The 13,945-nt window shown below is 44.4% G+C and overlaps 1 protein-coding gene across 2 annotated transcripts in view; it reads left to right on the forward strand.

The window, feature by feature from the left end:
• The first annotated feature begins 2,502 nt into the window (after positions 1-2,502).
• GSDME (gasdermin E) overlaps positions 2,503-13,945 on the forward strand; it is a 28,616-nt gene continuing 17,173 nt past the window's right edge. For both annotated transcript variants that reach the window (XM_049798133.1, XM_049798134.1), the window contains exons 1-4: positions 2,503-2,664; positions 4,520-4,633; positions 7,065-7,323; positions 8,473-8,665. In XM_049798133.1, the coding sequence (XP_049654090.1) occupies positions 7,113-7,323; positions 8,473-8,665 (404 nt within the window). In that variant the 5' untranslated portion in view covers positions 2,503-2,664; positions 4,520-4,633; positions 7,065-7,112. The remainder of the gene's footprint in view (positions 2,665-4,519; positions 4,634-7,064; positions 7,324-8,472; positions 8,666-13,945) is intronic.

Here is a 13,945-nt window from a genome sequence, read left to right on the forward strand (position 1 = left end):
CAGTCTACTATCTTTTGTGTGATTACTCACTTATTATGTGCATTACTCGTTTTTTTCAGTTGTGGCTGTGAAGTTCTTGTGTGGATTGTCTCACTTCACTTATTTACTTAAACGAGGTAGCTAAATCTTGTCCCATACCAAAAGCAGTTTGTCCCAGAGGCAGAAGTTTCCGGTTTTCTCCCCCTGCTCTTTCTGCAAGAGGATCTTCTCATGCAGAAGTGCTGCATTTCATGCCTCAGCTCAGGAGATGGGAGATGGACTGCATGGCAGAGGGATCCCAAGGCAGACCACACTCACAATGTGTATTTCTCTGATACAATGTTCTTCCTGCTGGCATCCCAGTCCCTCACGAAGTAACCGTGTGCTGTGTTTTGACTGTGCAGTACACCTGAAGAACATTTCCATGAATACTGAAGGCTCAAGGTGAGAGTTCAATCCTAAATGTCTCCTGTTTGCAGCCAGTTTTGATAACAGTCTTTGAAGCCTCTAAGTTAATTGCTGCATAGCCCCAAAACTGTTTGCTAACACCCAGACCTACATTTCTGAAAATTATCCTACGTTGGCTCGTGCCTTTCAAGCGGATAGATTTCTGCTCAAAGTTTTTTCTTGAAAAGATGGTAATTCCTGGTGTGGGCACCCTTTATTTGGTGTGCGTGCAACTGCTGGTAACATCCTTAAAATGGCTAGCAGGTTTCACTGGGGGTTTTTTTGTGTCCTTCCTCCCCAGTGAATATTTCCATGGTAATGTGGTTCAGTGCAATTTCCTGGCTTGGTTTCTCAAAATATGCTTTAGCAGACACTTGCATTTGAAATGAATCACACATTGCCACTCCCTGGAAAAACACATGATAGCTGATGAAACATGTGCTATTACTGGCCACTGTGGGAGATTATTACTGGAGCTAGCGATTCTGCAGCTTGATGCTGATCCTAAAAAGAGATCTCCTGAGGATGTATGGGTGCTTTTTCTCAAGGTGAGGCTCTAAGAATGGAGCTTTATATATTTTCTTTTATTAGTCCATAAAAAGTAAATTATCACAAATGCAGATACTTACTTAGTTCCATTCAGGCTATTTGTTCAAATTTCTGTAAGCAGGTGCAACCCCAGAAGGGAAATCTATTTATCATTGATTCACTAAGGACGTCACCTGAGGGAATCAGAAAGGGGTGATGGATTAAAATCTGCTGAAATGAATTGGAAGTTTTGGATAATGTATGTAGTTAAACAGAAGGGAAGAAATGGATGCTACTTTAGCTATATGCATTAACTGTTACCTCTCACCCAAGACTGTTCATTTAAGTACATGCAACTTTCAACTTCCCTTTGTTCTGAAGTCTGTGTGTTACTCCATTAAGACCTGGTGATGTGACACTTGTGACTATACCCCACAGCCTCAAATGCTCTCTCTTCAAACCACAAGGGAAGTACCTGGCCTGCGGCACGGTTCACTTGAAAAAGATTTCTTTGATGTTTATTATCTTGAAAAGCTACTCCTTGGGTTTCTGCAGGCTCATCTGTTTCCCACTGGATCAGTCCTTAGGCATCATAGCCAACCAAGTTGTTTTATTCTGGCATTGCATTGTTTTCAGAGGGCTGAGATAAAGTTCCAGGGCTCAGCTTTTCACGCTGTGGTTCATGAACATGCCCCGTGTGCTCCATTGACCACATTTCTCATTTTCTGCAGTGCTGCTGTTCAAGGTCCCTGGACTGGGGACCTCGGCTTGTAAGCTCCCATTCGGACCGCTGTGACTTCGCAAGGCCAACAAGTGCCAACCCTAAAGCTGCAAACCCACAGCCAAAAACGTGGCAGGGCTGTTGCTTCCAGCAGGTTTTTTCGCGCAGGGCACCGCCCCTCTCCCCATTTCTGACCATGGGTGATGCGAGCCAGATTTGGGAGGATGCCACAAAAATTTCCTTTTTAATTGTGTCGCAAGATATCACCGTCAGGCAATTACCAGCAGGGAAAAGAAGCCGCCTGTGTTATTTGATGGCAAGTAACCATGCAAAACCAGCTGTCCCACCCCGGGGCTGAGCTGAGGGGAACAGTCGAGCCCTCCCTCCCTCCCTCCCTCCCTCTCAGCCCCGCACGGAGACCTCCAGCTGGCCGCCTGTGCCGGACAGCTGCCCCCAGCACCCTGCCGTGCCCGCCACGGCCAGCAGCCCAGGCCGCCCGTCGCCTGCCTGCAACCACCTCACGGCGGGATTGTCAACCCCCGGGGCGGATGAGCCAGGCCCGGCGCAGGCTAGGCGGGAGGGATAGCGAGGGAGGCAGAAACCGCCCCGGGGCTTCGGAGGAGAACGACGGCAGCGCCTCGGCCTCAGCCAGGCGCAGCCCGGCCCGCCTGGCATGTGCTGGGGCGGCGGCCCCGCGCCGCAACATGGCGGCGGGGCCTCGACCCGCGCCCCGAGGCGCGGCCACCGCGCCCTCCCCGCTCGGCCTGAGCACCCGGGCGGGGCTTGCGCTCCTCCCGCCTCGCCCCTCGCCGCGCCGTAGCGCCGGCAAGAAACCCCCTCTGCCGTGGGGGCTTCGCCCCCTCCGGTTACTCGCGGAGCTTCGCCCTCGGCACCTCGCCTCGGGGCGCGGCGCGGCCCGGCCCGGCACGCCCCGCGGGCGGAGCTCGCCGCATCCCCGGGGCCCGGCGGCGGGGATCGCCGGGAGAGCCGTGAGTACGGGAGCGGGCCTGGGGAGGCGGTAGGGGGAGGCCGCGTCCGCCTCCCCAGCGCCTGCTGAGTGGCCCCCGCCGCTGCCGCTCCTCCGTTCCCGGCGGCGGGCTGAGCCCCCTCTGCCCCCCCCCCCCCCCCCGGCGCCGTGTGCCCCCCGCCGCCCCACCCAACCCTGCCACACGCTCAGGAGGAGCCGCTGCGGCCGCCTCGCTGCCTGCCGGCGCCCCGCTTTCCTTCCCTGCCGGCCTGCCCGTCTGCGCCCTCCGCCTTCGCGGGGCGGAGGTGGGGGGGGGGGGGGGGGGGGGGGGGGGGACGCGGCTGAATGGCTGCGGTTCTCGTGTGGTGGTTTTGAGAGGGGGTTTAAGCGGGGGGCGCAGGAGCGTTTGAGGGGGATTCCCGCGCTCGGACGCCTGCCAGAGCCGCCTCAGCGCAGGTCGCGGTGAGGTGGCCGGAGGCTTGCTCACCAAGGAGAAGGGCAGCTCGGTCCCGTTCCCGAAACGCGCAGCTCCCGCCGCAGGCCCTCGCACCTCCGCCTCGCAGGGCGGCAGCCGCCGGCCCCGGGTCAGGGTGCCGCGTCCCTGTGGGGTGCCTTGAGCCGCTGTGGTTTTGTGTGGCGTCAAGTCTAGGGAGGCACATGCCATGAAGTCCCCGAAGCACAAAAGAGGGGTACATCCAGGGCTAAAACACACTGGATGTGTTTTCGGGGACTGCATGTGTTCGAGGACTGAAATGCCTTGTGTGAACATCCCTGCTAGGCTTTGCACGTTAGCTTTTTGGGGTGTTTTTTTTAATTTAGATTATCTAGAAAGGAGGTGAAAATAACGATAAGGTTTTGTAATAAAACACACGTTCTGCTTGTCATCACTTCCACACTTTAGTTGCCTTTCGGCGTAAACTCCCGACTTCATTAGGATTCAAAGGCCGTTACTGCTGCTGCACAGCAGAGTTAATGCCTAGCAGCTCTTCTGACACCGCAGCTCCCGCGTGGTTGTCTGTGGCCTTCAGGGGTTGTATTTCCTTACCGCTTGGATTGGCAAGGGATGTGCTGACATTTGGCGATCCAGTTGTCACCCTCTTCCCAAATTCCCTGTGTAATGTGCCCGGTATGCTAGGTAATCCTATGTTAAGTGGAAGAAAAAAAAAAAAGCTTTTTTTGTATCTTTTGTAAAGGTCAGTGTATGTGTACGCAGAATGTAAGAAATATTGGGCAACTGTTGAGAACTTGCTTTTGTGCCGACAAAGGTAAACACTGATTATTCATAAAATGTTTCTCAGGAGCTAATGTCTCACTGTATTGAGTTAGGGAGCTGTGATAAAGGAAAGAAGCGGGGTAAGATTTGTTCGTTTAAGTAAACAATGAAGTTGCTGTAAATATCTTCACTTCATCTCATCCTTTTCGTTGAATAATCGTCCTGTAGCGCAGGTTCAGCTAATTTTAAATTTCTCAGTAGGCAAGGAAGGTACTCCTTCCTTTTCTGCTTTCCTGCCTAGCTATCAATCTGCAAGACTGAATTCGCTCTGGCAGGCTCTTCCTACCAGCTTTGATACCTTCCCTTTTAATTCTACCAAACCAAGCACAACTCTAACAAAATTTCCAGAGGAAGAAACTCCAAAGGCAGAGTTCTCTCAGTGCTGTGTCCATAACCACTCCATGTCCATTCAGGCAGGATGCCATCGATCCTGGTAGCTGTATTAACTCCCTGATGTTGGCTAAGGGCATGTTCAATTGCTCTATGTCTTTGTTTTGTGAACTAGTGAAACAAGATATTTGGGTGCATTTTAGAATTTGTGTTAAAGGCACTATATCCAAAGAGACATAAACAGGAATTTGGATAGAATATTCTTCCTTTGCAGGTACAGCTGCACCAGCAAATGTGGTCCCTGCAAAGACGTTCACAGCACAGCAAAGTGTACGAGATATTGAAGTTTTCATTCTGAGTCTGAAAACAGTCCTGTCTCTCCTGCCTGGTGAGTCTCAGCAGTCCTCATAAGCACTCTGTGGTCTTTCCTGGATGTCCTTTTTTGCTAGTCAAAAGTGTGATGACGGGGAGTGAAGACAAACCACCATGAATTGGTAGTTTTATAGAATGGTGTTAATGGTTCTCATGAGATTTAGTGAGTGTGTAATAATGCCAAATCATAGGAACTGTTTTTTGCAATTTGTCTTGTGATAAACTCCTCAGAAATTGGTGGGCCTTTTTCTTTTCAGAGACTATGTCTATGTGAGTTGGTTATGTAGGAATGGGGATCAGATTGAGTGAACAGTCATGTAAAGCACAGAAATGTTTGTAGAGGGTTATGCTGGGGAAAAGCAGCTAATGCAGGCAATGAGAGTTTTCTTGATGGTCCTTTCCATTACAAATCAGTCATCTGGTTGGTTGTGAAATACAGTGTCGTGCAAAAGAAGTCCCAGGGAAAAAGAAAACTAGTTTTTTGGGCTGTTGGGGGGTTGGTTTGTTGTTTTGATTTTTTTTATTTTTTTTTCTGCTGCAGTGGAGCCGCATTGCTTATTCTGTTAAAGTGTTCTCGCTGAGATTAAAACCAGGGAAATTAAGGAGGAGAAATTTAAGAATGCAAAAAATGAATCTCAGTTCAGAGTTTAGGAAAAGGTCAGAGAACAAGAAAGTCAGTGGAAGTACTCCCAATGCATATAGCTGGGGCTGTGCTGCAGGTTTCTTGCAGCCACAATTACAACTAAAGTCCCCAGAGACTCTTCAGTAAAATGTTATGCGACTTTGATGTTGTTCAAATCCTTTCCATGCAGGCATTGTTGGGAAACACTTGCTTAGATAGAGGACTAAGAGTAGGCCATAGGAGTTCCATGAGGTGGTAGATATCTCAACATGAATTGGTTAAATACTGCGTGAAATATTTTCTGAAATGGGATTTGGGAAAAGCTAATGGAAAGTTCCCATGTGCTAAAAGCCTTTTTTTTTTTTTTTTCCTTTGTCCTCCATCTGATACTAAAACATGGAGCCTGTGGTCCAACCACTAATACCTTTATTCAGTTTTCCATTTTCTCTCAATAATCCTGAGTACCCACTGCAATATCAGTTTTTGCTTGAAGTCTGTTCTAACTTATTCTGGCCTGTATTTGTAAATGAGAAATCTAACATCTCTGCGGAGCAAGACGGGTAGTTAATCATGAACGTGTGGATACCCGGCTAAGACATCTTATGATTTTAGTTGAACTTCCCAGTCAGTGTCAGCTGGGGAATTCAAAGGAATGCTGCTGACTTTAAAAACCTGATTTAATTCTGGAAATGTTGTTAGATCAAGTAAGGTTAGATCAATCAAGAGTTGAAAACCTTAAAAATATTAGATTTTTTTAAAAAGATCAAAAATTAATTTATTAGAATTGTGCGTTTAACGCTTGTGAATGGTCATTTTTACCATTTCTCCTGTGAGTTTAGCCAGTTTCCCTTATTGAGAAACTTCCTTGTAAATAACAGCAAAATGCATTGCTTGAGATAAAGAAAAACCTTATACAATAAGAGATGCCAATATTTTTTAATTTAAGACATTTAAAAGCTAGAGTAATGTAAGTAGCTGTTTAGCACATACGAATAACAGTTGCAAATAACATATGTTCAATTTAGCTGTAGTTATGCTAATGGAAAACAGAAAATTGGAAAACATCAAAGGTAAAAAGGTTCAGAAAGAAAAAAATTAATTGGGCCTTTCCAGAGGTATAGCTCAGAAACAAAACTTAGCCACAAAGTTGCCAGCAGAAATACTTGTTGCTTTTTATAAAATGATTGTTATTATCCCCATATGTGTTTACTCACTATTAAAAAGATCAAGATAATTTGTGTGAATAATTCCCAATTACCTTACATGGAATAAGATAATTTTATGTTAGGTGATAAAAGAAGCATTCTGTGGGGAGGCAGAAATCCTCTGTTTTTGTACTAGTGCTTTCCTCATCCCAGCCAGTCTCTGCTGGGTACTCATTGGTAGATGCTTTTTCTTAGAATTTCAGGTAAGCCGTGTAAGTTTTTTCCTCCCTAACAGATTCATTACCTGTGATTGTTCCTTGAAGGAACTTCTCAGTTGTAGATTGGAATATTTATTTTCTCACACATTTATTTTCTTTCTTTGTTATCTACATGATCATAAATTTCATGTTAATTATTGTAATGTTTCAGCCTTGCATATCATGTTTGCAGCGTGTCATTCTTTGCTTATTCACTGTTGCTTATTTAAAATTTTAACTAAAATTATTTCATCTGTTACTGTGAAAACTTTTTTGTTTTGGGATAAGTGGTTTGAACTGTCATGATTCCCAGCTCAGAGTGGAGAAGATGGGGTGAAAACATTAGCTGTCCCTGCATTAATACCAATACTATGAAGAACTTCTTAAAGTGACAATGTAAATATTTATACTTTCCACCTGCAGTTGTTGAAAAACAGATGTATTCGTTCAGGCTTTAATTGATTCCCCAAGATGTTTGCAAAAGCAACAAAGAATTTTGTGAGAGAAACTGACGGTGGAGGTGACTTGATCCCTGTCTCCCAGTTGAACGCCTCAGACAAGCTGCAGCTTCTGAGCTTAGTTACGAAGAGGAAGAAATTCTGGTGCTGGCAGAAGCCGAAGTATCATTTCTTGACAGTCACCCTGAGTGATGTGCTTACTGAAGACAAACCAATAAAACCAGGTAAACCCATACTTGGGCAGCACTATTATTGCAGACAAAAAGAATGCAAAGCCTAATCTTTTTTTCTTGTTATTCTCAATTGTGTTACTAGAGAGCTCCTTTCAGAGGAATGCTCTGAAGTATTCTCCATCCATGGAAATGAGATGAGTGGATCTTTCCTCACTTGACTATTCATTTAACTATAACCAGTAATAATAAATGTTTGTTTCAAAAAAAAAAAAAAAAAGAAGTTTTGCCTAGATAGACAACTGAAATTGAGTGCTGAAGGTTGTCAAGACTTACGGTCCTACTGTTTAATAACAGTGCTGTCTGCAGCCACAGGACCTCCCCTAGAATTTTTTGGAGGGCATTCCAGTATGTGATAGTAGCATGAAACTATACTGGTCAAAAAGCACTGGATAAACAGTGTCGTTGGTGACAGTAGCCCAGGGAATGCTTGCACTGGCAGGCCAAGCAAGTTTTACCACTGCTTCCTTTCTTCTTGTGCAGACTGTTAAAAAATGGTTGACCCTCATACTTCTTTCATCGTCCAGCTGCAGCAGTCCTAACCAGGTTTTAGGATTGACAATCTGGAATCCCATATTTCTGGGGCACGTCACAATTCCATACAGGAAAATAGATGTCCCTAAGTTTTGATGTTAGTTGTAGCTGGCTTGGAAGATTAGCTGAATCTGAGTCAGTTCTTTGGTTTATAGATGTATAAGATTCAGAGTTGTTTTAAGCCAATTAGATGCTTCCGTTGGTTTTCAGTGAGCTCTGGAACAGCCCTATAATGAGATATGTCAAGATAATGGCAAAATATTCACCCTATTGTACAAGCAGGTCTGCTTTGTAGTTTTTCTTTGTAGCTGAAATAAGTTTCAATCATTCTTTATAAATCTTCCATAGCATCTGAGCTCAGCGTTTCAATCACCTTATGTTTTCCTAAAATGGCAAAATATAAAAGATAGCAGAGTGAAGCTGATGAAAATTTGGAGAAAGCAGAAGTAACAGTTGCAGAGTTGTGAATTTCATTATTTACCTGCTCAGTACTGTTCCTTGCCTTCACTAACCTGTCATATTTTCTTTAAGTTTCTGTTTTTCCAATCACTTCAGGACCATTTCAGCACTTCTCTTCACAGGTAGAAATTACTTTTATTGCTTTCCTAGTAATTGTGGAGTCTGACTTTGCAAAATATATGGGGAAGTTTGAAGATTTTGTTCAAGGAAGTATTGAAACTTCATTTGGAAAGATCAGCCTGGGAGCAAGAGGGAAGGGCTGTGTGGAAAACCAGTCCTCATTTGGAAACCTGAGGAAGCAGGAGATTGACTTGCAGCAGCTTATGAAAGACGTCAAGGACAGGTATGCTTTTAATGTGGGCATTGTAATGGCCAGGAAAGATTAGTGAGCTGAAAAGACTTGGGCCAGCTGTGATCACTGAACAATTGATTCTGTAGTGTTGCCATAGTTTTAGAATTATTTTTATTGTAAGCTCTCATTTTCAGGTGATAAGTTATATCTACAAACCCAAAAATTCCAGATTTTGAAAGCTTGATGGTCAAACCTTTCCCTTTCATTTTAAAAACATCTCTCTGCAATTTCATCTTGCCACGTGGAACAAAAGCCAAATCCTCCCTTCTTTGGGGGACTGTACTGAGGTAACAATCTGGAAAAAAAATGCTTTGGTTTCTTTGTGTTACTGGGGCAAATACTATGGAAACTGAATTCAGAACTAGTAATGTTCTTGTAAGCAGGCTTTATAATTTTTTTATGTGTGTGAGCAACTGTGGTAGAAAATTGGATTATTTGGAGGAATAGCAAAGGTGAGCAAGCATGGTCAATGCATATTCTACTGGTTGAACAAAATATAGTTTATAGATCTATTGCTTGCTGTTATACACTGTAATAGCTGAGGGGAACTATAATCTTAATTTTACAAGATATGCAACACTTCGTGTCCTACTCTGAAATCGGATTTATTTAATCTTGCAATAAGACATTCTCAGACCAAAGCCTACTTGGCAACCAGCTGACAAGTCAGGGGTCTACTCAGTGTTGCAGGTCCTGACTTGTGGTAGATGAGGGTGGTTTGTTTGTGACAGCATTGTACCCTAGATCTGTAGCAGGTGATGTAATGTACGTTAATAGCCTTTGCTGATGCTCTGAAGATAAAGATGATAGGGTTTTGTGCAAAAGTTGTCAGAAGCAGTGTAAATTTGCTTTAGATACACTGATGTTCTAGAAATAATCAATTACCCATTTTTACAGGAACAAATGGCTGCTGTTCTTTTTATTGTGAGCATTCACAAGTCAACAAACTTATTCTAATAAGGCACCTTGCTATCTTTGTATTAAATGCCTTAGTAAAAGCAGAAAATACTGTTAAATGTGTGTACCAGTCCTGTAAAATAAGTATGCATGTAGTATCAGAAAATAGTGTCAGTCAAGATTTAGAATCTTGTTTCTAACACTAGATAGACTCCTACAGAAAAACAAACTAGAGTAACTTCTGTTTAGATCAGTAAGCTTTTACTTAGTTTTCTGCAGTAAGTTACCTGCTCTGTTCAAACAAATAATCCTCCCATAGCAAACCAGATTTACTTCAGCACATCTTTGGGTTATAATCCTGAATGTAACTAAATACTTAAAAATATATTATCTTCTTTTGAGTGTGGAAAATCAATAGCTCTACGCTGATCTGAATATAACTGTAAATGAGGTTAATGTGTGTGCAGCTTTATACAAGGAGCTAGTTCTTAGTTCATAGAAAAGATGCTCATACCTTATTAAGGCTTATGATGCAAAGTGTGTAGTTGATATCCAGTCAGTCTTGCTTCTGCCAGGTCACTGAAAATGATAAGGATAGCAGAATTTTTATTTTGTTTCTTCAGCATAACACTGTGGCTCACTGGAAATTGTGGCAGTGCCTTACAAATGAAATTCAAGTTGTTCATAAATATTCTATGATTTATGATGGATTGTGTTCAAGCGCCTAGCTTTTGTCTCATTCATGGAGCATTGTGTAGAATTCAGGAATTCAGCGTTCAGGAGTGCTGGTGCCTACAAGTTAGTGATTTTTGGATGCAAAGCATTATGGTACTAAGAGGATGTTTACCTGTCAGTCCTTGTGAGATGGGAGTCAGCTTCTTGATTTCATCTAATTACGTACATTGCTTGTCCTTGTTTGATCACTTATTGTTTCATTTATTATTTCTACATATATAGCCTAATTAAGTTGCATTTTAAAATGGTGTTCTTGTATTAGGCTGTTTAAGTCAAAGTTGCAGATAATTAGCAGAAAACTAAAAAAAAAGTCAAAGCTGATACGCCTTCTAAACCAAGTCATGTGAGTCCTTGAGGTTTAGCAGGCTGGAAGTGCCGAGTGGCAGCAAATCGGTTTTCTGTCACTACTTATGTGAACCTTCTGACGGAGAATCCTACTAATCTTTTAGATTCCAGATGCCGCATTGGCATCCTTTTCTGGAAAAGGATGACAGCTGAAGGATGCGGGATGAGATCCTTTCTGATTTGCAGAAGCAATGACATTGTAAATGCAGAACATGCTTATTAATATAATAATGCAATATAAAAATAAAGTTAAATGATACTTTTAGATATATAAACTCAGCATATTTTATTTTACATTATTCTTGTTTTTCTTATTACATTGTCCTTGCTAATTCAGAGTACTGTAACATACTATGATTTCAGGTCAGAGTCCTGTGCCTTTAACTCAGTGAGATTGCTATGGATTTAAGAGTATATTCCATCTTCTATTTTAAGACTTTCAATACTGTCTGCCATAAGATCCTCATAGAGAAGCTGATGAAATATGGGCTGGATGAGCAGGCAGTGAGGTGGATTGAAAACTGGCTGAATGGCTGAGCCCAGAGGGTTTTGGGCAGTGGTACAAAGTCTAGTTGAAGGCCAGTGACTAATAGTGTACCCCAGGGGCAATACTGGGTCCAGTCCTGTTTAACATCTTCATTAGTGATCTGGGTGATGGGGTCAATGAGTGTACCCTCAGCAAGTTTGCTGATGACACAAAACAGAGAGGAGGACTGGCCAGGGACATCAAGGGCAACAAGAAAATCTTCTATAGGTATGTTGGTGATAAAAGGAAGACTAGGGAAAATGTGGGCCCTCTCTTGAAGGAAACGGGAGGCTTGGTTACCCAGGACATTGAGAAGGCTGAGGTACCCATGACTTTTTTGCCTCAGTCTTTACTGGCAAGTGCTCCAGCTGCACCGCCCAAGTGGCAGAAGGCAAAGGCAGGGATTGGGAGAATGAAGAACTGCCCACTGTAGGAGAAGATCAGGTCTGAGACCATCTAAGGAGCCTGAAGGTTCACAAGTCCATGGGACCTGATGAGTTGCATCCATGGGTCCTGAGGGAACTGGTGGATGAAGTGGCTAAGCCACTATCCATCATATTTGAGAAGTCGTGGCAGTCCGGGGAAGTTCCCACTGACTGGAAAAGGGGAAACATAACCCCCATTTTTAAAGAGGGGAAAAAAGGGAGACACAGGGAACTACAGGCCAGTCAGTCTCACCGCTGTGCCCAGCAAGATCATGGAGGGGATCCTCCTGGAAACTGTGCTGGGGCACTTGGAAAATAAGGAGGTGATTGGTAACAGCCAGCATGTCTTCATGAAAGGCAAATGGTGCCTGACAAATTTGGTGGCCTTTTATGACAGGGTTACAGCATTGGTGGATAAAGGAAGAGCAATGGACGTCATCTTCCTGGACTTGTGTAAAGTGTTTGACACTGTCCCGCGTGACATCCTTGTCTCTAAATTGGAGAGACGTAGATTTGACAGATGGACCACTCGGTGGATAAGGAATGGGCTTGGATGGTCGTATGCAAAGAGTTTTGGTCAACGGCTTGATGTCCAAGTGGAGAGCAGTGACAAGTGGTGTTCCTCAGGGGTCGGTATTGGGACCGGCACTGTTTAACATCTTTGTCGGCAACATGGACAGTGGGACTGAGTGCACCCTCAGCAAGTTTGCCGACGACACCAAGCTGAGTGGTGCGGTCAATGGGCTGGAGGGAAGGGATGGCATCCAGGGAGACTTTGACAGGCTTCAGAGGTGGGCCCTTGTGGACCTTGTGAAGTTCAACAAGGCCAAGTTCAAAGTCCTGCGCACGGCTTGGGGCAATCCCAAGCACAGATACAGGCTGGGCGATGAGTGGATTGAGAGCAGCCCTGTGGAGAAGGACTTGGGGGTTTTAGTAGATGAAAAACTGAGTATGAGCCAGCAATTTGTGCTCACAGCCCAGAAAGCCAATCGCATTCTGGGCTGCATCAAAAGAAGCGTGGCTAGCAGATCGAGGGAGGTGATTCTCCCCCTCTACTTCACTCTTGTGAGACCCTACCTGGAGTCTGCGTTCAGCTCTGGGGCCCCCACTGTAAGAAGGGCATGGACCTGCTCGAGTGCGTCCAGATGAAGGCCATGAAGATGATCAGGGGGCTGGAGCTCCTCCCTTACGAAGACAGGCTGAGAGTTGAGGTTGTTCAGCCTGGAAAAGAGAAGGCTCCAGGGAGACCTTATAGCAGCCTTCCAGTACTTAAAGGGGCCCTACAGGAAGGATGGGGAGGGACTCTTTATCAGGAAGTGTAGTGGTAGGACAAGGGGTAATGGTTTTAAACTGAAAGAGGGTACATTTAGATTAGATATAAGGAAGAAATTCTTTACTGTGAGGGTGGTGAGGCACTGGAACAGGTTGCCCAGAGAAGTTGTGGATGCCCCATCCCTGGAAGTGTTCAAGGCCAGGTTGGATGGGGCTTTGAGCAACCTGGTCTAGTGGAAGGTGTCTCTGCCCATGGCAGGGGGGTTGGAACTAGATGATCTTTAAAGTTCCTTCCAACCCAAACCATTCTATGAAAACCATTCAGTTTTCTACCAAAGGTGCTACATGGGTAATACAAAGTCACAGAATGTTATGAGACAGGATTGAATGAAATCAATTGCGTGTGTCTATGATGTAGAAAATAAGGAGGATGCTGAATAGAAAATAGAGGAATTGTCTGTCACTTGCACTCTCAAAAGTCTCTGGTATTCTTGGGGAAGATGTTCCATGAAGTAATTGTCAGGTTATTCTGTAGGGAAAATTGTGAAATGCTATCAGTAAGCTGACTATAGGAGATACTGTGTTCCGGTATGACTGTAAGAAGTAGGTCAGAGAGGTTATATGTGAAACGGATTAACAAAAGAAATATTATGCGTCTGTGCTTGGTGGAAAGTGGCAATGAGGTCTGGTAGATTTTACTCCATGGCACTCAACTAGAGGTCTCTATTAGAGAAGGAACAAAGCTGGGTGAAGGCTCTCACTGCGCAACAAGCAGCATTTGTATGGAAGACATCAGACTATTGCACATTATAAATGGAGAAGACTGAACAAGCTGAGGAATTCTGGCTGAGCAGTGAGAGAGGTTTTGAAGTCAGTCATATGGATGTTATGGATGAAGTTGCATTTGGGTGAGGGTGTTAGAGTGGGCCACCCATGTCTCTACAGCTGGGAGAGGAGGTATGTTGAGGGAGCATTGCCCAGTGCAGGACTGTAAAGGTTTTTCACTCATGAGTAGTTTGGACTAGTGAAATTTTTTTGCAGGCAGGCAACAGTGCCGACTTCAATGTGAGG

This window comes from Accipiter gentilis, chromosome 4 (genome assembly GCF_929443795.1).
Source record: "Accipiter gentilis chromosome 4, bAccGen1.1, whole genome shotgun sequence".
In the NCBI taxonomy this organism is placed as follows: domain Eukaryota; kingdom Metazoa; phylum Chordata; class Aves; order Accipitriformes; family Accipitridae; genus Astur; species Astur gentilis.